The 26602-nt window shown below is 42.4% G+C and overlaps 1 protein-coding gene across 5 annotated transcripts in view; it reads right to left on the bottom strand.

Moving 5' to 3' along the window:
- Positions 1-26602, bottom strand: part of VGLL4 (vestigial like family member 4) — a 144064-nt gene that overhangs the window by 31137 nt on the left and 86325 nt on the right. For all 5 annotated transcript variants that reach the window (XM_019732657.3, XM_019732658.3, XM_074312984.2 and 2 more), the window contains one exon: positions 8890-9079. In XM_019732657.3, coding sequence (XP_019588216.2) covers positions 8890-9079 — 190 coding nt within the window. The remainder of the gene's footprint in view (positions 1-8889; positions 9080-26602) is intronic.

Genomic DNA, 26602 nt, shown 5'->3' with positions numbered 1-26602 from the left:
TGAAGGCTTGGATCCAGAATTCAGATCCCTTGTTTGGCAAGGTGTCAAGCTACTGCCAGACCCAGAACATTACTGCAACATTAAGTTCTCTAATTATGCCGTGGAGGCAATCTGTGAAGATACTTCAAAATGGGGAGAGAGAGAGAGAGAATGAATTAATGAACGAGTGTGCACGCCCAAAGATTTAGCAAGGAAGACAGAGACTAAGTACTGGCATTTATTAAATAAAAACAATACTAGACAGAACACAGGGCTTGTAAACTACCTCACTTTGTTCCAGCTGCATGCAGCACAGGCAAATGATCGATTTACAAGTGAGATCCGAGAGGAAAATAAAAGAGCCGCCAGCACTCGCACACAGGCACATTTCTCAGCGTTCCTCTTTCTGGTCCTCAGTCAAATCTACTAAAGTGACAGCACTCTACAGACGTTCAGAACAGACTGGCTTTGTATTGCAGGCCTGCGTGGTCATAAAGCCACATCACGGTTAATCCTCTAACTATGTATTAAAAATAGCTGCCATTTGTGTTCGCAGAGCAGAAGCTTCTTCAAGAAAACAGCACTCTAAAAAGAGCTGAACTGCTCTGAGAATCGGGGCGGGAGAGGGAAACAGCCAAATCCAGTGTTGTCAACTTTTGAACAAATGCTTTTGACTTAATCCATAAATCTAACACCACTCCTTTTTTCGATTTTAATGTGTCGTTTAAAAAAGCGACTTTACATGTGCTAATGAAAGCTCTCTGATATATCCCAAATGTTCTTTAATTCTTCTCTAAGGAAAAAGTCTCTTTTTTCAAGGTTCTTGTCCCACTTTTATGACCTTTGTGTTAGGGGTGAGCACCACTGAGGTGCCCCACGTACACAAGAAATAAAACGATGACAGTCCTTTTTGTTCGGCGTCGTTGACTCCTGGCACTCGTAGCATTTCTTCATTCTGTGATATTTGGCCAGAAAAATGCCAGTAGCAGGATGGTTATCTGCCTTTCCAGCTCTCAGCAAAGACTCTTAAGGCAGAAGTGGTGCCTGCTGGGAAAAGGCTGAGGTCAGCTCTCTAGAGCACAGCTCCCCGCTCCGATAAGGAGTTCTTTGTTTTCGGATGAACTGTGAAAATGAGAAAATGCCTCTAGCCTGACAAACAAGAAACCCACACAACACAGGTCAGGCCTGTGACCTTTATTTAAAGGTACCACACTTCATTAGCAAAACACTTGCATGTCACACACAGATGCGCCTTTAAGGTCACATGGGAGCGGCCATAAAAAACCAGCTTCATTTCCAGCTCCGCAAAGGCTGACCCACAGCTCCAGCGACAGCGTGAGGGGCAGAGTCAACCTCACATGAAACAGTTCTTAGATTACACCTCTCGGATGTGAAACATTTATTAAAGATCCACACTCCCTTCGAATGCATTTTTTTTTTTTTTTCAAATAAATATATATACTTGCTATACATTGGGGGGGATTTTTAAAAAAATCCCTATTTAACAATATCTCAGTTTATGAGTTAGTCATTTAGGTTAACTAAAATTAAAGCTGTAAAATATCCTCTTCAATTCCCAGAACACTTGTGGGAGTCCTTATGAGACTCTGTGAAAGTACAAAAGAACAGAGAATTTCAGGGGTAAAACTTCCCAAGTTTCAGCGATGCCAGGAAGGATATGGGAGAAAAAGAGAGAAAAGGCACATCGTCCGAGGGATTCTAGTTCAAGAGTGCTTGATTTATGAAATGGGGGGGGACCAAAAAAAAGATGTGTGTTCATATACTTAAAGCAAATTTTCAGACATGCCAGTTTGAACCTCATAGACTAAGGTTACTGCTGGACTGTGCACGAACTTAAAATGGGGTCAGATATTTTCAACAAGAACTAGAACACTATAAAAAGCACTTTCCTGAGCCTAAAGGAAAGCCTTGTTTATTCTCGTCGGGTTCTCTCCTGTACAGAGACACCATTTCAAGCCTCTTCCGGGGAACTAAACAGCTCTTCCTCTCACGGTCTCTGAAGGGAACCATCCCTGCACTGGCTTCCTAGTGCAGCAGCATTCTGAAGTACCGACGACCTCATCGCCTTAAGCTGCCACGCCATCCTTGCCACTGCATGCTAAAACAGACAGTCTCCACCTCTCATCTCCAAAGCATCAGTGAACTAGGTACATTTTAAGAGTGCTTAAATAGACTGTCCAGAACTACAAGACGTTAAAGTCCTATATCAAACGATTTATAGCAGCTGCAGAAGTACACTATTGATATAAACGAAACATAGTTGCTCAGAGCGCTGGCTCTAGGAACAGTCTGGATTCCTGGCTCCATTATCTACTAGCTAGCTGTGTGACCTTGAACAAGTTCCAGAACCACACTGAGCCTCAGTTTTACCATCTGTAAAACAGGGATAACAGTATCCACGTATCACAGGGTTATGAGGATGCGATGTGACCATGCCCATAAAGCAGTGCTTGGTACACAGACATCAAGGCTCAATAAACAGTCGCTGTTCTTAGTTAAGTCCTGACACAGTGGCTGTCATGATTCTCTGGATGCTGGGAATCCTGACCCATCACCATTCTCAGCGATGCAAAGATTACCTGCTCTAAGGCTTATGTAGACATGAACATAACAGTAACATAGAGTTCAGTCTACAAAGACGTAGTGTTTACCTTACAGAGCCCCCCAACAGTGCCAGGAGGGTCAAGGCACTAAAATAACCCCAACTTTTCCATTTCCTCTGGGTCTAGTTTCAATTTAAAATGAGGGATTACTTCTTCCACTTTCATGGACTTTTATGTCCAAACCAAAGGTACTAAAGAGATACAAGAAACAGAGTCACCAAAGGGAGTGTGATAATATGCCAAGGGTTATGCAGGGATAGCACGAACTACACACTGCAGCACATCTGAGGTACCATTTATACAATCAACTCCACTGCAAAGCATAAAACGCAGAGGAAAACTCCCAAAGCCATTTTAGCCATAATCAATCCTTTTTTTCTTTACTGAGTTTCTATCATACGCCCAGCACTTGACTTCAAAGGCTCCCTCTATCCAATCTATTGTCAAGCTGAAAGAATCACTGGTTTTCAGTGTGTCTGTTTTCCCTCTTTTTTCACTCACCTTCATAGAGGAAAGAGTGAAGTGACTAGGGCCAAGGGGGGAAAAAAAGAATAAGAATAAAGGGTGTAGGGAAGAAGATAGCCAAGGAGAGAGAAGGAAGAAGCGAAAGTGGAGGAGCAAAGAAAACAGACGCTCCCGAGACTGGATAATACACTCAAGGATAACCCAGAAGTGGCTACACCAGACTTGAGCAAAAACTTCAAAGGCATGGCCACAGAAGCAAAGAAAACAACAGTGGACACATTTCACACCAGGACAGCATTTCAAAGGAGGACCACCAGCTGGAGGAGGCAACATGTTCCTTCCCTGGGCCCTTCCTCATTCAGCAGCTGGGTACAGCACCGGCTGGTGACCACGCTTTGCTCCCGGTGTGAGCGAATGGATTCTGCCCTGTTCTGAGGCCAGGGGCAACCACTCTGCAAACGGACACCCTCAGAAAGACGATGCCTTCCCTCTGGACAGTGGGTGCAATTCAATTCAACACAGAAATTATTTGGCATCTGCCATGTGCGGGAACACCGCGTTGGTCAAGTGGCACCCTAAAGACATGATGTCCATCTTTAAGTGCATGTAACCCCATCTCGGATAAGACAGAGCTATGGCATAATCAAACCATCATTGGTTTTGGTGCCAGGCAGCAGGGTTAATCCCAGCGCCACCACGTCAGACACATTTTCTTCTCAAAGCCTTCATTTCAATTTCTGTAAACAGAGCTTTTACACACACACACACACACACACACACACACACACACACACACACCCCATCTTAAAGGGACACATTTATTGTGAGGGTTAAATGAGATAATATATTTAAAGTGTCCAGCATAGGGCCAGTATATAGTAAAAACTCAGTATTTGATCCCTTCCTCTCAGGTGACTGAGGGAAAAAGCTTCACTGCACCGCTCGACTACAAACCTTCACGCACAAAGCTAAAAACTGCTTCGTTTCCGAAAGTCATCTTAGATCGCACGACTCTTTCAGACTAGGTTCTACCAGACAAGCAGCCTAGAGTAAGTCTCAAAACCAATATGGATTTAGCATGCTGTTATACTACGCCAATCGTTAGTCTTCAAGAGTTTTTACACTGTTATTACAGAAAACGCAAAACATTACAAACGCACAAGGTTACCCGCTGCAGCACTCTCAGTTAGAACCCTGGGCATCGCCTACATGTCCAAGCAAAGGGGATCCGCTGAATGAACTTGGGCACATCGCGCAGTGGAGTCCTACGCAGTGGTGAACAGGAGCAGGGACAGGCAGGAAAAGATTTCCACAATATACTGTTGAATGGAAACACCAGAGCACCAATAAGTACATAAAGTATGCTACCGCGTGTGTCAGAGAGGAGGAGAAATGAGAAGCCATCCACGTCCACGCTTACTGTAACAAAAAGAACCACGGAAGGACAACTGCCCACAGGGGCAGGGAACAAAACAAGTGAAAGACACAAGGAAGGGAATGCTTCTCTCTGCGTACTTTTTAACATAGTTCTGACTTTTTCAGTTTTCTTGAGATCTAATAAATGTTACCTTATACGTTTAAGATGTACAGCATAATGACTTACACATACTGCGAAATGATTATAGTTTTGACTTTCAGAAGCCTGTTAATGTTTTACATATTCAAAAACTCAGCAAGGATGGAAAAAAAATCTACAGCTGAATGGAAACCAATGAATGAACCCACATATATGTGAATTAACACAACACCACTGAAAGGTGTGGAGGGGAAGAAGCAACTGCTGAAGTCAGCGCTTGGACTGTTATTCCCTCAGCATAGGGGGAAAAAGAACCACCGGCAAATCTTGAACTCTTCTTTAGTAGGTTTGTTTTTCGAAGTGCTATTTCCATAGCAATGCTGAAACTATTTTAGGTCGACTGTAGGACTGAACAATATGTAAATGTGTTGATGCCGTTGGGAACCAATATGGTGGGGGGGGGGGGGAGGAAGAGGAAGAGGAAGAGGAAGAACCCTGAAATCGGATTAGAATCCGAGTGTTAATAGGAACTCATCGTGTCCTCACTCTTTCCACTGGAAGGGTCTAGACACAGTGCTGTTCAATTGAACCCTCTGTGCTAGTAGAAACGTCCTGTATGTGTGCTGTCCAACAGGGCAGCCACCACCCACGTGTGGCTAATGAGCCTGAAATGTGGCCAGTGCAACTGAAGAACTGAATTTGTAAACTTAGTTTTAAATGTAAATTGCCACCTGCAGCTAGTATCTACCATATGAGACAACCCAAACCTAGAGGAAGGACACCACCGCAACACACCTAGCTCGCAGATCTTGGCTTCCAAATACCACTCCCCCCTAAAGGGAACCAGGGTTCCCTGGAAATATGGCTGATTCCACGGCTGGGCAGGGAGGTTACAAGATGAGCATCTTGTGTGCCAGAAAATAAGCAAGTGCTCAAAGAAGAAAAAAAAAAAAGTGGAGGCATGGAACAAGGACACCAAGAGCCAGTTGAAGGGGCTTTTACTTGCCAAATCAGGGACAGCTACAGCTCACTGAATTAAACAGAAATCGACGAGTCATATGGACAATAGACCGACGGGGGGAGAGGGAGAGCTCTTCTTTACCAGATCAGACTTGAATACCAAGGTCACAGCACAAGTTATTTTCTTGACGTGTCCATGGGAGGAACCCCACTCTACCCTCCCTCACTTCATACTTTAATCCACTTTCTTTCTAAATAGCAGATACAGTAATCTCAATTCCACATAAGTCATTCATGTTCTTAACACTTTCCTTACGAAACAAACAAAACCCCGAAAATATATTTCTCAGGGTCACCATTATCAACAAGAAAATTAAAGAGTTCAAATAACCCAGGTTTATAAAGGGCTGGAACAACAGCCTAGAAATTCTTCATTTCCAAGTTCTAGGAATTCAAAGGAAACCGCTCTTCTCTCTCTTCTTCCTCCCCAAATCAAATCAGATGCAATTTAGTCATACTCTCTGCAGCTTCCTGCTCTGGCTCAGAGCCACTCAATCTCCCCATCTCTACTGGAAAATATCTCAACGTGATGGTTATAATGAAATGCAGCCAGAGCACACATCTTTGAGACCCTCTTAGCTAGCTGTCAAAACTGTTTTTCAACAACACTCCTTCCTCCAGAATTATTGTGATTTCTTCAGTGATAAAGTAAGCAAAATACATTTTCATTACACGACATTAACATGTTCTAAGAAGATAAAGAGCAAAAATCATTTTGTAATCTTCTTAAACAAATATATTAGACCATTTCTTTTCCAAATAATCTGTAATTTATTATAGAAAACTTCCTAGACATATTAAATAAAAAGGAGGGAACATGTTACACCTCAAATAGGAAACATGTCATCAAATCAAACAACAGTACTTCCTAAGTACCCAATACCATGAAGAAGAGATGCAGCATCTTTTCAGTTTGCCTGTGAAATCTGTCATTTGGCACTTAGAAAACACAAGTAGAAATAATGGTAATGTTACTGAAATGAGTAACTATCACATGGGGAACAAGTGACACCAGAAGGAACTGACCACACACTGGTAACTTTTCCTCCTTAGGTCCAGGGCGTCTGGTCCACTGGGGTGCTGCTGTCTCTATTTTCCTAAAACTTTGCATGATGACGTCAATTATGAGTTGCACATAAAATCTAGCGATTCTATTATTTATACTTTATAGTGTCATCACAGACCTATATTTGTAACCACCCAAGGAGTTATGAAATCATTTTCTGAATGCTTTACCATTCTAATAATTATTTATAATGCTTTAATAGTCTAATAACATTATTAATAACTAAAGCTGAGTGGTTACTATAAGCCAGGCACTATACTAAGCCCAACAATCATCCTATGAAGAATGAACTATGATTACTTCCACTGAAAGATAAAGAAGCTGGGATTTGAAACCATTATTTCTGACAAAACGCACACCCTCTCAAACATAAAATTCACCACAACAGTATTTGTATTCTCTCTATCACCAGGATCGGAACAATGGACTTACCAATAATAAAAGTAACAGCTGCATCAACTATCGCCCTGCGCCAAACTCCTTGCAAATTTTAACTCTTAATTCTCACAAAAGTTCTACACGCGAACTATTATTATTGCCATTTTTACAAAGGAGGATGTTGGGCCCAAATAAATTGATTGTCTAGAGCTGGTAAGTGGCAGAATTACAAATTAAAACTAAGGCATGTGTGATCCCAGAACATAATATCTCAGGGCTGCCTCCCCCTTCCTTACAATAAAATTTAAAACACACATGTGTGCGCGTGCGCACACACACACACATCTCTTATTTGGGTTTGGGGAAGAGGGGATGTGTGAGAAGAAGAAATTCCTAGTAACAAAAATATAAACTCCAAATAGCTGAGCGCCCAGGATCTAAATTATGAGCCAACCCGTTTGCGAGAGCTCATTGTTTTTGCAGGGCCTTGTTGCTGGATTCCTGATTGTAGCAAATTCCAGGGCTCCAGACTGCAGGCTCAGCCTCTGACTAACACTATAGTGATTTATTGGAGGATAAATACCTCTGTCAGTGTGTCTTATGACTGCACACAACAGTCCAAGCGGGCTGGAATGCGTGGAATGCTGAGGACTGCTGGCGCTGAGGCAGCAGAGCGCTGCTGGCGTTATCAGCCACCTCTAACTGCGCAAGGTTTCCTCGGCCAATGAGGAAACAGGAACTCTCCACGCCTCATGTTCCTGCCAGAAACAGCAGCATCCTCAGAAATCAGAACCGGGGAAGCCGAGCATCTTGAATAATTCCACAACATTAATCCATGCGTGGGAAGGCAGGAAAGGAGGGGCCTTTTTACCTGGATACACAGAGAGACTCCTTCCAATAACGAGAGCTACCTCCCCGCCTCTGCCAAGACCCCAGACTCTGATCAGACTGGCTGGTTACACAGTTGCCAGAGCAGACTCTCCGAGCAGCTGGCTGGGTGTCTCCAAGTCCTGAAAACATGTGAAGAAGCATTCCGATCCCTTTGCGAGGCATGGCCGTGTTAGAAGAGAGTGCAAAGGGGAAGCCAGAATATAGTGAACAAGCTGTTTTCCAAATACAAACGTGGTCATGTTGCACTGATTCAGAGTTTTCATTTCAACCCCTTCATTTCACAAATAAGGAAACTGAGGCCCAGAAGTGCAGCAACTCATGTCACGATTATGTTACAGAGTGTTGGCGGCAGGTGGAGGACTAGCACCCAGAGGTCCTGGCCCCAAGTCTGGTTCTCTAACCACTGCAACAGGCTCACACATCCAATGTGATGAGCAGCACGTTATCGTAAACACAAAAATCCATCGTTCCCACTTTGGGAAGGTCTCCAGTTTACATTGTGAACACACAAGGTGAGAACTAATACTTCTTCATGTGTATGTACAATTCCAGACTCCTAAGCAAAACATTTTACAGAAGTCTGCTCAGGTGATAACCTTTTCTTCCATGTCCCAGGCACATAAAGACATTCACCGAAGACTGGCTTTCCTAACAACCATCAGTGGTACCGGTAAGGGCAGGTAACATCTTTAGACCACTACCCTGAGACGCGCTATGGGAAACTTAATGTCCAAGGGGAAAACGCACGCACGGTCACACGAGTGAGCTGGAAGGAAACAAGATGTCTCTCTGCGAGTTATTAAGCTCAGTTTAATACCTGCTCCTGGCAGATGAGCACGAGTCATCCTTTCACTTCATCGCTGACACAAAGTTGCTAGAGAAACATGGCCCTGGCATTGAGCCCACAACCCAAAATCAGAACACCCACATTTCAGACTGAGGGAACTTACAGATGGGGGTTGAAGATGCGACTTATCTTGGAAGCATGGTCATTTTCACAGTCCAGGTCATCGTCCCCTTGCTCCACACTGAACTTCCTCTTGCTGGGGCTGATGGGTGGGGGGCCTGTGCGGTGACTGGTGAGGGCAGACGCCACAGGGATGGTCTGCATCCTGGGTTCTCCCCGGAGAGCAGCTTCACCTACGCAAGAGAAATGATGTAGTCACCGAGCAGGAATAATGTCCCCACCTCAGCCCGTGGCTCCCCCCGCCCTCCCGGCCCCTTGCAAAATACTCCCAGTGGAAAGTTTTTGGCAACGTGACACGCTGGCTGCCATTCTCAGAACGCGGTCTGAGCGTAAGGTTAGCTGCCAAGCATGAGACATTTTACACGAACGTGGTTTTTTTAGCACAATAACTCTTTGTCCCCCCAGCTTTATTGAGATATAACTGACATATAACATTATGTAAGGTTAAAGTACACAGTGTGTTGATCTGATACACTTCTATGTTGCAAAACGTTTACCACCACAGAGTTAGCTAACACCTCCCTCACCTCACATAATTACTATGTTCTTCAACAACTCTTTAGGGGAGAGTTTAAAATGAAAAGTTGCAATAAAGTAACAGAAGGAAAAACTACTGACCATAAGCCATCTCAAAACTTAACTTAAAACATGAAATGTCTTTTGGATTTATGGGTATTCGACTCCATACCGGTAAGAGAATAATCTAACACGTAGGGTTCATTAGAACAACTATGCCAAACTCACTTTTCTTGCTTGTTACATTTTTGTTATATTTTTGTTTTTTTTCCCCAAAGAATGAGGAAAATTTATGGGCTAATAATTCATATATTTGCCCCAAAAGTTAAAAGAAATAAAAATGCATTGTTGATTGGGAAATAAATCTTATTCTTAGAGTACAGTAAAAATGGCATGTTCAAAATATTATGATTATTATCAGCACAAAGTCTCTGCACATAATTTATCATGAGCTTAATACACAGGTGCAGTTTTCTAAAGATTTTTCAAAGTCATTCCCTTTCCAAAAAGGCTTTGTATTAGGTGATAACTTTGCTCCTCATTATGAATTAAAGTAAGTATAATCCTCTACATGCTTTAATAAAGGTTGTATACCACCTAAATTTATAAACAGTAATAATTACTTTGAGAGAAAACTTTAAGTTTTCTAAGTCCTATGGGGGGTAGGGGGACCTAAATTTTTTCACAAAGAATAACCCTTTTGTTGTGCTATTCATATTATTGGTCTCTAAGGCCCGACCAATTTTGTTTCCACTTGGTCACAATTTGAGAGTAATATTAGAATAAAGTCAACTTCATCTGAGGCCTTGTGGTACCTAAGAAAGGAAATCTTTGTTTGCCACCACTAATTTTCATATCATCGCAGATGTGTGGACAGTTTTAACAGTCCTTTGCTTCATACACGTATGACAAATATGATTTTGTGAGGGAAAGGAGTGAGGAAAAAAACCTTCTGAATGTTTACCAGGAAAAATAAAAATTTTGCCAATTTAGTCACCAAGATATAAACTAGCAAATATACAGTGACCCATAATACACCTCCAGTAAGGATTTCTTTTAGGGATTTTTGGCCCCACTGCAAACTGGAACTTTCCATTTTAAATGAAATACCTAATAAATAGGCCCTATGCTGGCCTGCTCCACTCAGAAATTCAGTGGGATTTTGGTTGACCTCTATTTCCAATTTAGTAATTTTGGGTTTAAACAAGCAAGCAAGCAAACAAGCAGTGCTGATATTTATACCCTGATAAATTTGAAAAGATTCTTTCCAGATATGCCCCCCTTTCTTATACTTGCCTCCTCCACAGGGAGAAGGACTTGCCAGTGTGAAGCGTCAGTAGCCCAGCTAACTTTTGGAGGAGCCCTGATGATACTCCCAGGAGCTCAGCTATTGCAAATCAAACCTCATCCACACAGCAGAGCCACCACGCCTGCGGCCCAGTGTTTCCCCACGTCCTTGGCAGGACGAGCAGGATGGGAGTACCCAGGCTCGGTGCGGACCCCTGGGCTTTGGGAGCCATTTCATTAGATGCCAGATGTGTGACAACAGCAGTTGCCATGCAAAGCCACCATCACAGCAACAACTTCACATCACTCCAAAAAAGGAAGTCACTCAACACAACACACACTTTTACGGGAAAAGCAAAACTCTTGGGGTAAGAACAACAGCCCCGCTCTACTCCACAATTTCCATCTAGTGTAAGTTCTTGTGCTTGTTTGCGTTTCAAGTTCGTCCAACTGATACAGTTTACCTTTAAGACCAAATCACTGGTGTCTGACACAAAAAGAAGAAAGTCCACAGGAATCCACCGAAAACACTGGAGATTTCTAACATGGGAGGGGGAGGGAGGCAGAGCGTGGGGCGGTAACAGACCCAGAAGGGAGCTATACAGGTGGTCCTTCTCTCAGTAAGGGCTAGGACCTAACTACCAGATCCCCTAGAGATGATGGGACGTGCATGTTGTTGCCGCCGACAGGGGTCTTGGACACGCGGATTCCCTCACACATACTTTGGGTTTTGCTGCCTTCGTTCAGTATTACACAAATAACAACTTCTTAGTAAATGTTGGTTGGTTGCTTGATCGATTACAGGACTGCAGATCACAGAATTGGATCGCTAATTCTAAAGGCTGAAGGAATGAGAAATCTGTGCCCCAAACATGGAGAGACCTACTCAGCATCACACAGTTAACAGGTTAACTGTAAGAACCCATCCACCCTGACAATCAGACGAACACCTCCTCCTAAACACTGTGCAAGCCCCACATACAGCTTAGACCAAAGAAACTATGGGTAGGAGGAAAAGCATCCAGTTAGAAGGGCGGACACGAGTCTGGTCTATCACATACCTTCATTCATCTTTGGGCTTCCACCCTTGAGGACCCTGGCAGGGCTTGTAGAGCAGGATTTGTTGTTATTATTGTGTATGTAGCAAAGGAAGGTTAAAATTGTTTTAGTAAAATTGAGGAGAACATTGGTCTGGAAGTCAAGATACCTGCAGGACACGCTCCCTTTCCTTTGGACCTGGTAAATACGGGCACACACTTCCCCTCTTTCCAGCCTCCACACAAGGAGGGGATGGACTAGCCAATATCTAACATGCCTTCAGCCCTTAGAATTAGTGATCTAAGTCTACGAGCCATAATCCTGTAATTGATCAAGTAACCAACCAACCAACGTTGACTAAGAAATTATTACTTGTGTTATATTGAGCTAAGTCAGCAAAATCCAAAATATGTATCTCAGATGTTATTTTTTTTAAAAGAAAAAAAAGGTGAGTCCATGGTAAAATAAGTTTGAGAATCATGAGATTAAACAATTTCACAGGAGTTTCTTAACTAGCGGCCTTCTTGTCTTCTATTGTACATGTCAGTATCCAAGACAGGAACACAGCACTGCTGCTTTCCATCACCAGCCGCCCCCAAATCATCACACGCACCTCTATACACTCTGTTTCCAAGGCACTGCTCTGAGCACACTGACCCACCCTAACCCCAAACGTCCAGGGGTTCACCAGTCACTGATAAAATACTATCAAGGCTGCTTCTGCATTCAAAACCAACATGTGGTCCCAACTACCCTTCTGGTCTTTGTTCCTAGCATTCTTCTTTTTAAGCTCTGAAAAGTTCAGCCCTAAAAGTTAAACTAGACTAGTCGTCATTCCACAGAGAACACACAGTCTGACGTCAGGCTCTTTACTCAGGTTCTTCCCCCCCAATCGTCTTGTATTTAAATACTACGCATCCTGCAAAGGCCACTGAAAATGCCGCCTCCTTCAGGTTGTCTTCCGTGATTCCTCAAACCGAGAGTCATCTCGTCTTTTTCTGAACACCCCCAGAAATATATCACTATGGTACTTCCCTTCCTGTTTTGTGATTTGCTCCTTGAAGCAGGGGACATTTTATTCGTTTTATATACACAAGAGCGCAGAGCACAACACCTTCCACACACAGATGGTCAGTAAATACTGACTGAATGAAGGAAGGAAGCAGGGCAATTGGGTGCCCCGTTACAGAGTTTTAGGATATGTTCAAGATCAAAGATGCCATTGGATAAGGAATTTTAAAAAGATCTATTTAAGAACATATTTACATAATGACTCTTACAACTCAACAATAAAATGACAACCCAGTCTGAAAACAGAAAGGCTCTAAATAGACATGTCTCCAAAGATGACATGCAAATGGCCAATAAGCACATGGAAAGATGTCCAACATCATCAGCCGTCAGGGAAACAAAACTCAAAACCACAGTGAGTTACAACTTCACACCCACTAGAAGGACTATAATCAAAAGACAGATAATGACAAATGTTGATGAGAACGTGGAGTAGTTGGCGCCTTTGTGCATTGCTGGTACGAGTGTAAAATGGTGCAGCTCCTTTGGAAAACGGGCTGGCAGTTCCTCAAAGGTTAAACAGAGAGTTACCATAGGACCCCGACTTCCACTCCTCGCTATATACCCGAGAAATGAAAACATATTTTTACACAAAGTCTTATACATGAATGTTCATAGCAGCATTACTCATAACAGCCAAAAACCCCAAGTCCATCAACTGATGAATGGATACCCAAAAAAATGTGATATATCCACACAATGGAATATTATTCAGCCATAAAAAGGAATTCTGAAGTACTGATTCATGCTACGACATGAATGAACCTAGAAAACAGTACGCTGAGTGAAAGAAGCCAGACACAAAAGTCCGTATATTTCCGATTCCGTGTAGATGAAATATCTAGAACAGGCAAATCCCAAAAGACATAAAGTCGATTAGTGATTGCTGGGAGAAGGAGGAATGGCAAGTGGCTGGTAATGATTATAGGGTGTCTTTGGGGGATGATGAAAATGTTGTAAATGAATAGTGGTGAAGGATGCACAACTCTGAATACACTAAAAACCACTGAATTGCATACTTCAACTGGGTGAATTGTCTGGTGTGTGAATTACACGTCAATAAAGCTATTACCCACCCCCACATAAGACTGTATTTATAAGTAGACGAAGACCCCAGTGTGATTAGATCCTTTTCTCTCAGGTTTTTCACACTTAACTGTTAAATAAGGACAAGCATCCATTAATTTTCCCTGAAATAAAAAGAAACCTTTTGTTATTATAGCTCTATCTCTATACAGTGTTACAGTCAGATAAGCTGCAGCTCAGCCTCTAATCAGACTGCGTGTGAGTGCCTCTTACATGCTGAAGGCTGTGCGAAGTACTGTCAGAAAAACAAATGATGACATTTATACAGACCCTGATCACAAGCAGGGGAGAAAAAAAAAAAAACACACCAAAAGGAACTTATCTTGAGGGCATAAAAGACTTTTTTTCTTTTGTGCTAGTTTGTATTCTAAATTTCACAAGGGTTTGGTAATTGAAAAACAAAAAAGATTATCTTTCTTTTCCAAGAATAAACAGGAGAAGGGAGATTTGAGCTGTCTGAGTAACCCAATATTTTAAGTTTCTCAAGTTGGCTTAACTACAATTGTCAATTTCACTTAAAAAAAATTAGTTATAACAAAAGAAGTTTAATTTTTAAATGTTTGGCCTTTATATCTAGGTATACGTTACTGAAGAAAAAAATGCCTGATACAAAAATTACTTAACTGCTGTTTTCAGTCATGATGGTAGTTCTAATACATAGACCAAAAATATTCCTTAACTATTTCTCCCAAGTGAAGATGAGCAAAGATTATGGCCCAAGATTTCGCAAGAATCAATACATACTAATTTCAATGAAAAAAATTAGCCGAGAGAAACAAACCAAAAAAAAAAAAAAAATCACTTAGCTTTATGGTGTGCTATATAATGATTCTGGTGAAATACTAGAATTCTTTTTAAAGGATAGAAAGGAGGGACGAGACCCAGGAATATGTAGCCTAGTTTCAGAATCCCGTTATTACCATATTTTAACAATTCTAACACTCCTGATTTCCTACATTTTAATATAGCGAAGACCGAATTTTGTCTTATTTTAATAGGCAGGGTTGTTTCTTTCTTAGTGGGACGTGAAACAATGGTTCATCTTAGACTGGATGCAACATGGAATCTAACTCGAGGGTCTTCAAAACAGCACTTAGCTTGTCAGCCTATTTCATTTGCAAAATTGAGTGGTTCCATTAGATCCTCTGGAAGGCCCAACTTTGGCTCTCTAAAAGTCTACATTCTACATAATGCATATCTTCCAAAGTTAAGTCTTACGGTCATTGCTGATTGAGAAATATTAAACTTCTATAGGACACGCTTTACATGTAGGAGAAAACACTGATTCCACTAAGTCTTGTTAACTAATAATGTGCCACCCCACTGAAGATGTAATTAAAAATCAAGTACACTTCTCATGGTCAGTTCCAGCTTCATTCATTTATTCAAATCCTACAAGAGAGTTGCAGTCAGTCAACTGAAACCAGAGATGAAAATAAGCTGGTCCTCGAAATGCAGATCCGACTTTCATACAAGTGAGTGATCGAGGCCAAGACCTTCAACATGGAGACGAGGCAAGTGATTTGGTTTCAGGGAGATTAAGGGATTCAAGGGAGACGCAGAAGCAGCACTGGAACCTGGGTCTCTCACGTCCCCATCACAGTACCCGGGCACCAACTCAGTGGGCCCACCGCCAGCCAGGGATCTGTGACTGCATGTTAGACGGCGGCATGACTCCAGAGAAAGTAATCAAAATAATGGCATTTACTGTCGTTTAATGAAGGTTTGTCAAACAGCTCAAAGCTGAAATGCCAATGCCTTTGTGTTCATGGAAAAGGGGAAGGTACAACTATACTCAAGTATCATGCTAAAACTTTTAAGGATAAGTTTTTCACAAAAATGTCTATGCCTGCCCAACAGAGAGTTTGCTGCCACAATTTAAATCTTTGCTGTTTCCAAGACTTTATGTTCTACTCCCCTCCCCACCCTTATCATGTCTGAACCTAAATCAAAAAACGAAAAAAAAAAAAAACCACAGCTGGTCGCCCCAGCCAGCCACTTGGCTACAGGGACGTCTCCTGTCTGACCACAGCCCAGGGCGAGCAGGATGACGTCACCTACTGGCAAGAGAGCACCCTGATAAAACCACCGCACTCTAACATTTCATGACCCATCTCACATCTCACAAACTCATGACCATGCAGGGCAGAAGCCCCGGCAGCCAGGGCTTATTCGTTTTCTTTCAAATAATACTTCTTTGTCTCACAGACTAGCAGCTGGGGAGAAAACAGTGAAGTCAACCTCTTTCAAATAGTTCAACTCGTGGCTATCCCTATCCTGGTTAACTTTTTTCTTTCTTTATTTCTTTTTTTCTTTTTTTTTTTTTTTTACAAGGAGAGCTGTTAGGCAACACGATGAAACCCGGGCGAGCCAGCAGAGATAAAAGATGTGACGTAGTGTCTGCCAGCAGTACAAGGACAGCGTACGAGTTTACAACTCTCTACAACTCGGGGACAGAGCCCTCTTTCCCATCACCCCTCAATATGCAACACAAGTGCCTTTCCCACTGTCCCTCGCAGGCAGCCCCAGGTTAACAGCTCTAAACTTGCAGAGCCCAATCTTACATCTGGAGGCCAAATCTCAGCTAAAGGTCACTCTTGTCCAGTCAGCCAGGTAGAGGAGGCTATGCCCAGTTCGACCCCTAACTGAGCTTGGCTTAAGCGGATCAGATCTAGTGTTTTCTTCAGCTCCAACAACTGTTGACAAGAAAAATCCTGCAACCTTGTATTGCTAAGTGCTAATAACACAATTAAGGATAACAACAACACAATAAAACGTGTGGAGTTGAAACATGCCATTTAAGTTAGAATTTCAATTCCAAATAATCCCATAAGCATTACACTTTGTCAGAGCGTTCCTGTATTTTATATTAGAATATTTTATTTTAAAAGCATTTTTAAATTGTAAACTATTATTCTGGTTTTTCCTTACTACAGTCCTGTGAGAGAAGAGGGGAAGAATAAATCCCCTTTGGCAGCTAAGGAAATTAGTGTTTCAAGAATTAGTGAATTGCTCAAGGTCACAAAGCTGATTAATAGAAGAACTGGAAGGAGAAAAGTGGCATTTAGATTTCCCAATTTTCATATCCTTTCTGGCTAAGCAGGATGCTTTAGAGATTAAGGAAAGAAGTGAGGGGGGAGTTGAAGGGAAGAAAGGAAGAAGAGATGGATATTGGAAGGGAGATGGGGAGAGAGGAAGTGTTATGAACTGAACTGAACTGTGCCCCCCCCCGCCCCAACCAAAATTCATACATTGCAGTCCTAACCACAGTACCTCAGAATGTGACTGTATTTGGAGGTAGGGTCTCTAAAGTGATGATTAAGATTAAATGGGGTCGTTAGGATGGGCCCTAATCCAATATGACTGGTGTCCTTAAAGAAGTCCACTTTAGGATTAGGACACAGAGAAGACAGACCATGTGAACATGAAGACAGGCGTCTACAAGCCAAGGAGAGTAGCCTCAGGAAAAACCAACCCTGCGGACACCTCTATCACAGAGGTCCAGCCTCCTGAGAATAAATGTCCGTTGTGTAAGCTGCCCAGCCTGTTACATCATTTTGTGATGACAGCCCTTGCTGACTAACATAAGGAAGGGAGGAGAAAAGAGGGAAAGGAGGAGGTGAGAAGAGGACTAAAACCTAGTCCGACTCAAAGGTTAGCGTTCTTTACCTTGAGACTAAACAGCTTCCAATGCGTGGTCTTCCTGACTAACCTAACACAGTGGGAATGATCGAAATGGAAGCAATCGCATGCACGAGGGCCACTTCCAGCTTAGAACCCACCATGGAGAGGAGACCCACGGGTTGGCACTAAAAGAAAGTGGACTTCTTGGCTCAGTACCAGGAAAAGTGCGGAGACTCATGCTGTGCCTTAGGGTGAAGGAACACAATGGAGAGACCAGAGTTTGCTCTGAAAAGCATGGCCGAAGGGGAGGGTCCTCAGAGACCAAATGGGTTCTCACCCAGATTTCGATTCAGCGTCTCTAGGTGGCGCCTGCTCCCAGATATGCCCAAGGGTGGATGATGTCACCAGTCCCCAATGGTTTTAAATATCTGTAACTCTACAGGGACCAGAAGGAAAAGGGTAGAAAACAATCCCAAAGAAATGGCAAGAGGTCTATAATTCTCAATATCCATTCTAAATATACACTAAAATGTTTTAAAAGGTTGGATAGAAAGGTTCAACTGGATATTGAAAAGTACTAAAAACATTCTAAACTAAAACAAAAACTGTTATAGTCACATCCATTCATTACTATTCATTTAATTAGTATGTTCTGCATTACTTAAAATAATTTTGTGTACCGGGTTTTAAATAGTCCCTAAAATCTCATTTACCCTATTGAACTCACTTTATAACTTAACTGTATCCTCAGAGGTTATGTAATACTAACCTGGTTGAAATTATCACAAAGTAAGAGGACTCAAATTAATGTCTTATTTATATATCATCTTGGCTTACAGAAAAACTCAAGTACCTAACAGTGACATAATCAGGCTGCAGATGAGCAGATCTGTGTCAGGATGGATGGGTTTTGGCTTTGTAAATCATAACTGGGAATCAAAAAGATCAAACACCTGTCAGTGTCCTTGGTTTCCTGAGCCAGATCTAATAATCACACTGACTTCTGTTCTCGGTCCTGCAACCCCCAACTGTGGCGGTGACGCGGGCTGCAGAGAGTTCCAAGTAAGCCAGGGACGCTGAGTCTCAAGTACAAGGCCTGCTTTTATCGTACTGGTGAAGGTGGAAGGGCTGTCCACCCGCATATTAGCATCAGTCCAGGGTAGCTCATGTCCTCACATGTCCCCGTCTGAGGCCCCAGCACTGACACATGACCTGTGAACCCCAAGAAGAAAATGGCAGTACAGGAACCTTTAATGCCAAGTGCACAGAACCCTCCTTAATGGAAAAGACTCTTTAAGCCTGCCAGAAATCCTTCACTATGTTTACTTGCAAATCTACTTTTGTAACATGTTACTGTTAATGAGAAGGAGGAGAATTATGGAAGCAAAGTGTTTGCAGATGGAACTGGAATCAGGCACTTTGCTAGGGGCTCAATTTCCTCTCTGGGTAGAGCTTATTATTATAAATGTTTAGAAGGAATCGCTGAAGGAGGCTTGTTCTAACCTTTCCAGCCGTGGAGCCACCTCCCGTGGGACTTCAGTTGCCATGAAGTGGGGAAATTAAGCTGGGCGGAAATGGTATCACCTCTTCAAAATGTGAGTAAAAAATACCCAAAGAAATTCTCTTTTAGCCCTTTGCCGTGCGACAGGTTAGACACCTAAGGCAACATGCTAGTTTCTGCATGTTCAAAACATTCTTTAATTAAAGGGAATTCTAGAAGGTATGACTGGGCCAGTGGCCCTGGGCAGGATGAATCTTAGGATCAGTCACTGACCACTGGAGGGGGGAAAAGAAGAGACGATTTTGGGAGAGGGAAGAGCAATTGGACATTAACCTTTTCTTCCCCTGATCGCCCACAACCCTCTGAACCTCTAGGGCAGATTTATCACGGGCGGCCTCCTCAAAGTGCTTTCCCGCGTCCCGCTCCTCTGTCACAACTGGCGAGTGCTCAGTGCTGTCCTGTGAGACAGGGGCCATCATTTCTGCATCGCTGACCACACCCCAGGGGTGGGAAGTGGGCTTTGCAATCACAAAAACGTATGATCTTGCCAAAGTCTCTTCTTCTCTCCAGAGCCTTTATTTTTTCATCTACCTTGAGGGATTTCTGTGAGAATCAATGAAAATATATAAAAAAGTGCCAGAACAGGCCATTTAAAAAAAAAATTATACTATGTGTTGAATTCCATCAGTTGATAACGAGTCCCATTTAGAGGATGAAATGAGAGGGGCAAAGGGAACTTCTCCAAATGTTGCTCCCACCATTCAGGCGAGTTCCTCTCCTCTAATAAACTTCCCACATATACAGTTTCCACCAACTGATCTAGGAGGTCAGGAGATGTAGTGCCAAGGAGCACGGGTCAGAGAGCATTCCAAATCTGCTCAGGCAGGAGCCAGCAAGGTGACCTTGGGGCTGCTACCTGACTTCCGGTGACTGTTGCCACAGGTGTGAAAATTCACACAGAGGCCCTGAACTAGTTCGAGGATTAAAAAAGAAACTTGGCACAGGGACCCACGCTTGGTAAACCAGTGCCCCCTTATCCCCACGCACACACTCTCAACTCATTTGCTTGCTTACATTTACCTTTCTCCTCACTAGAATGAGTTCAGAAATCCTCCTGGCCCATCCACAGTCATCTCGTATTTCAAAACCCAACCCACGGGCATCCTGCTGTGGCGTTTGGTACCTTCTCGCTGGGCTGAGCTGCATGGCAGAGTTCCAGTGACCGTCTAACACCACCTTCAACCTAAAAACTATAGATGCCTGAGCAATCCTAACATCTTTGCTATGGTCTCTCAAAAGATAAATAGGCAATTTTGTTCTCTGCAAAACATTCTAGTCCAGACCCTGAGGAACAACATGAGGTTCCCAGGAACCAATTCAAACTTCTCACACAAACTGGCGTCTGGACTGAAGACCCACCTATTTCGAATATGAAATTGCATCATCAGCTCCAGACCCGACGGAGGAGTTGGCAGGTGGCTGGGATGTGACATATATCCTAAGTCAAATATCTCAGAAAGTCATTCTGCTCTCCCACCAAGATGCATTCATTAACTTACTGTATTACTTATCGATGCTACACATGCTGGTTTCAGAAGCTCCAGAGTGAATTTCCCAAGCATTAAAATAGGACACAAACTTCAAAGACTCCACAACACTGAGAGAGTGAAAGCAGCATTAAGAACTCAGGCATGCACATAATTCAAGTGCTTAATACCATGAAGACTGGGAAAACGAGAAAGTTACAGTAAGATTTTGCAAACTTTGTCACTAAAAGAGCTAAGTACCTAATCATTTTATTTTTTCCAACGTTTTATTTCAAAAAAAATTTTCAGCTACTGAAAAGCTGAATGAACAATGAACATCCCATCCCCTTCCCCTTGATTCATTCTGTCAGCTTATCTACACACACTTTTTGGCTGTAACCACTATAATTTTTTTAAAGTAGCCTGTAGACATCATGATATTTCACCCCTAACTACGTCAACAAGTGTCTTCCAAGAGCGAGACAAAGCCTCAATACCATTACCACACCCACGAAAAAGTTGACATATTGTCACTAGTATCCAACCCATATTCAAATATCCCCAATTGAACTATTTCTTTTGGGTGGGGGGGTGGGGCTGAACCCAGGATCCAATCAAGAATCACACACGGCTCGATGTAGTTGTCCTGTCTCTTTAATTTTCTTTTATCTAAAGGAAACTTTTCTATCTTTTTTCCTTTCCTGACATGGACTTTAGATAATCCAGGCCAATTAGCTGTCCCACACTTTTTTGGTGGTGTGATCACATTCTTGTGATTAGATGTGCTGACGACTTCTGGCAAGAACACTGCAGAGGGACAATGCACATCTCAAAGCATCGCGTCCGGACAAACCTGGTGAAGCCACTTGGTTACTTGGTTAAGGCAGTGCCCACAGGTTTCTCTGGTATAAAAAAGTAACCTTTTCCCTTTCATAGCAGTAATTTAGGGGTATGCGTCTTGTCATTATCACTCAATCTCTTGCTCATTTATTAAACATCTTTTATTTGCTGTGCAAGAGACTAGAGCTAAACTGGATAAAATATGGCGCCCCTGATGACAAATCAGCACAGGTCTGATTTGGGACATGGTTTTATGTGAAAGACAGTAAGAGAAAAACGTAAGAAAACATCCAGTATGACCAGGGCCTGGCTTATATACTCTTCCTAGAATATGGCATGTGCTCAATAAATATTTGCTGAATAAGTTGACCTGTATGGTTCAGGCAAATAAAAACTATTAACATTAACTGATCGTTCTTTCAATTCCTCCTTCTCCTTTGGGCAGACAGTCTTCCAGCATGGTCCCCCAGCCTCCCATCATGATAGAGTAAAGTCCCTGGATTGGATTTGCTGGAGTAAATCTAAGCCTTCTCAACCCAGTAGTCCAGATTTCCACAGCCGATCCCTTCAGCTTTACTCCTCTCTTTCCAGTCTTCACACGCCTCCCAGACTCCACAGCTCCTGCTCTCCATTCGTGCTCGGAATACTCTCCCAGCTCCCCTCCCCGCACTGAAAACATCCCCTCATGGTCAGGCCTGGGCTAGCGTGCAAGTCCTACCTTCTTCATCAAATTCTTCCTTGGCAAGTCACCGCTCCTTGGTCTTCATTATCTTAAAATATTTATAAACCTATTGTCTGCATCACGCACTGTGGCTCTTAACCATGTCACCCAGCTATAAGCACTACTTACAAACATTTTGATAGGCTGGTAAACCACCAGGCCACTTCAGGGACCTGGGCTCCAGGGGCAGACCCTAGTCTGTTTCCCTTTGCTCTGAAAGCTGCTACCCAAGCTCTCTTCTTGAGACGGTCCTCATCTCAAAAGGATAGTTAAGCTGAACTTGTAACTCTGCCAAATTATCCTAGAAACTGACACACAGAGTTTTTATTTTAAAGGCTAGGCGCTAATTGTTGAATACAACCCCATCTAAAGAAGGTCTGAGATTTAGGACTAGCCAAAGAAATAAGGGGATGTGGCTCACTCAAAAGCATTTTAGTGGCTGGTATGTTTGCAGGACAATGCCAGGAACTAAGGGAAACAAAAAGATGTTTGATCTGGTCTTTGCTTCAAGGAATTTTAGTTCTAGTAGGAGTGACAGGTAATTCACGGATTTCAACTATAAGGAAGAAGTGATAAATACCAAAATAAAAGAGAGGCTCTTTAAACGGGTGAACTGTTTGGTATGTGAATCACATCTCAATAAAGCTGTTAAACAACTGACAACAAAATCACTGAGGATCACGAAGAGCTTTAGCTTACACAGGTCATATCCATCAATGACTGTCATGTTAGGAATAAAAATATGGAGTGTTCAAATATTAATTTGAAGATAGAAATAAACTCATTACATTTTAAAAAGGGAAGTTATGGGCATTTTGTATGAGGAAGACAGATTCTACCTGTAAGAGTCAGGAGTGGCATCTGAAAAGTAGGCAGTATTTGGACACTTGGAAATGGAGGGTATGGGCATTCCACGCGGGGACGAACAACTGTATGAATAAACGGAGACAGCAAGAATGACGTGTGTGGGAGATCAATCTAACTGGAACAAAGGGCTCACTTCTTCGAGTAGAAGAGTTAGGCTAAGTAGATAGACGGGTCAGATAATAAAGGGTGTTAAGCTCAGGCAGACTATTTAGACCTGCTGTGGCAGGCAACTGATTGAAGTCATTGTAACTGTTGACACAACTAAAGCAAAGCTTCAGAGCTAGATGGGCAAAGGACACTACGCTGGATGACTTCTTGGAGGGACACACCTGAGCAGGAGACAGGGCAGTGATGCATGTATGTGTGTGGCCGGGGGCGGGGGGGGGGGGGGTGTTCAAGAATGTTCAAATCTCTGAGGGTGGAGAAGAGGCAAGTCCAAGAGACATTTTAAAAGATCAGATCAGAGAACTGGAGACGTATTTTAGCTGGTAGAGTCTCCTGGCCTTTTCAAAACAGGCTATCCTCATCTTCCTAGTAATTCTCTCAATACTCACGCTGATCTTTCCTTCTTTATAAGTGGAGAAACTATACAAATTGAAAAAAAAAGCCAGACAGTTACTCTTTGTTTCTAGCTTATCAATATGAAGAGGGAAGATAGAGTTAGCAGTGTAGCTCCATATTTTAAGTTCTACAAGTTGCTCCAACAAAGTCTAATTAACCTTCTCCATCCACATTTTCATTAGTCAGTTGACATTTTTAGTACTCTAATAAGATTATTTTTATTGTTGGAGAAAAAATTCAGTATATCAAAACTCATTTTCTGTAAACAATATCGATACCCGTTGTTTGGTGGCATGGGTTATGTGTGCTAAGAGCTTCCAATTATCTACGATAAATTAACATTCATTTCCTGGATAACACCTGAATTGGGAAGAATAATAATACATACTTATAGAAAAAAAATTCTGAACAATGATTTAAAACACACTCAAATGAAATCTGATGTTAAAATAAACCAATTCTAAAAAATTACAACCTGACATCCTTCATTAAATTGGTGCTAAGCTAATATACAGTTACGTTGGGGTTTTTTTTCACAGTATCCAGTATATTTTGGAGTCCTTTTATAGACACATTTTATTCAATAATTGTAATTTACATAAGCTATTATTAAAAGAAGTTTGCAATCCCCAAACAAAAACTAAGAGACTATTGGAACCTAAGTCTAAAAATACATTGACTAGCTTGAAGGGTATTAAAACATTTATCGGAGATTCACTGGAGAGGCAAACAGCTAATTTCATACTTGGATAAGAGTACTTAGTATCAAAATATATTTTTATTTCATATTTAGAAAAATGGCATAGTAATGGTATGCCGCATAACCAAAGAAAATGTAAATCTGCGAGTTGCTTTTTTAAGAAGCTATTGCAGATTTTCCCCCAGATTTTAACATTAATTGGAATCTTAAGATCTTCATGCAAGAATTCTATCCAAGCAATAACTTTTTGTATCCTTACCAAGTCCCAAGAAAAGAGACTGTTAAATAATAAACTAAAAAGTCATAAAATTTAACCTGAAAAGGAATATTCCACTGGTGCGAAGAATTTAGTTTCCAAAACACAAAACATCCCTGTGACGCTGATAAGTTTTATAGGCCAGTGTGAAGGGGAGTTCCCCAAATTAAACAATTTAAAATATTGGGGGAGGGGTATGTTGCTTCCATTTTATTTCTACTTCTCCCCACCCTGTCTACTCCCACCTTTCTTTGTTTTAAATTTACATTTATCCAGCGAGCAAATTTTATCAATGAGAGGCCATGAAGGGCTGACTCCCTCTGGTGTATTTACTTAAGATATGAAGGTCAAACAACCATTGTGCTCATAAAAAGTTGTGGCCATTTTGGGACCTACTTCAGGTTTCTCCTTACCTCCAAGTGACTCATTATTAAGCAAAAGAGGAGGAAAATTGAGCTGATCAAAGGCTGCGCTGTCATTAAGTGAAAATGATGGAAGATGAAAGGCTTGCCCTCCACTTCAAAGGTACAGCTGAGCTCGGGTGAGCCACCAGCCAGTTCCTGGCTCAGAGGTACAGGACACAGTGTGATGGACTAGATAGCATTCCTGGAGCCGGTTATGTGTCTGTCTGCTCATCACACAGATCAGAAACGCAAAGACGAACACAAATTCCAATGTTTTCCTCCTAGAGGTAAAGGAACAGGCAACCCCAAAATATAAAGTGAATTACATCATTTCCACACTTGCCAAAATGAAAATGGAAAAAAAATGTAATGAGGTTCGAGAACTGCTGAAGAAGTAGGCATCACTGACACAGAATACAATTATATTGAAAGTTTTTCCACATGCCCTCAGGTGTGTAATGAGATAAGTCTTCCTTCTGAAAGTTGGGATGTGGCAATACGTCTCACTTCCCCAGCAGTTAGTGTGCTGAGGCAGAGGGGGTCCCAGATTCGCTTGAGGCTTTAGGGAGAGTAGAGCTGAGAACCAGGATGGGGCGGGGGAGGAAGAGCAGGAAAACCAAGTCCTTTAGGATTCCATGACAGTCCCCTCATCCCACCCTGCCATTCCCTGTACCCCACCCTCCCACCAATAAACAGTACAAACAGAAGCTCCTTTACGCAGTAAATATTTTACATTGTAAGTTACCCTCAAATAGACTCCCTGGAATGACTATAAAAAGGGGTAAATAAATGTGGACTTCCCACCTGACCCCGTCAATACATGGAACAACCTTACCTATACAGTTTGGGCCACACTGGAGGCTTTTCAGGGAATTTACAGGGTCCCCCCCCCTCCGTAACTTACTGTTGGTAATGGAAGTGCAGAGGAAGCATAAAGGTGGGGGAAACCTCTCTGCCTGAAATTACTCATCAGGATGATGGGGAACACCGGAACCATTAACTGGGTACTGCGTGACGTTGCAAAAGCTCTATACCCATGAATTCACGTCATCCTTGTAATTACCTATGAAGTCTCATCTTAGGAGGAAAAGGAGGCCAAAAGTGGCTTAGCACTTTTTGCTCCAAGTCACACACCATTCAGAGAGGTGTAATAGAGCAGAACATGCCCCACCTGGTTCTTGAAGGATGAGCAGGAGTTTGCCAGTAAACAAAGTCCTACAGGCCGAAGTCCACCACGAGCCCTCCCTCTACCCACTTCCAATCAGACTGCCACCACTACAGGTCTCCTGAATGACAATTCTGGCCAGTCTCTTCTACTGGGCCATGCTAAAGAAAGAGTTTGGACTTCCTTTTGCAGGCTAGGGGGAGCCAATGATGACATTCAAGTTGAAAAGCAAAATACTCACATATATGAGGTCTGACAATTAAGTTTGTGAACTTGTTGCAATGCTGTTGCTAATGTTTTTTGATATCAGAGGGATGATTCATTATGGATTTGTACCAACTGGACAGACAGTTAACCAAGTTTACTATTTGGAAGTGCTGAAAAGGCTGCGTGAAAAAGTTAGACGACCTGAACTTTTCACCAACAATTCATGGCTCTTGCATCATGACACTGCACCAGCTCACAGGGCACTGTCTGTGAGGGAGTTTTCAGCCAGTAAACAAATAACTGTACTGGAACACCCTCCCTACTCA

This window comes from Rhinolophus sinicus, chromosome 5 (genome assembly GCF_057876585.1).
Source record: "Rhinolophus sinicus isolate RSI-liver-muscle chromosome 5, RSI-T2T, whole genome shotgun sequence".
Lineage (NCBI taxonomy): Eukaryota > Metazoa > Chordata > Mammalia > Chiroptera > Rhinolophidae > Rhinolophus > Rhinolophus sinicus.
The sequence above is the reverse complement of the archived record's forward strand: the minus strand, read 5'-3'. Positions and strand labels throughout refer to the sequence as shown.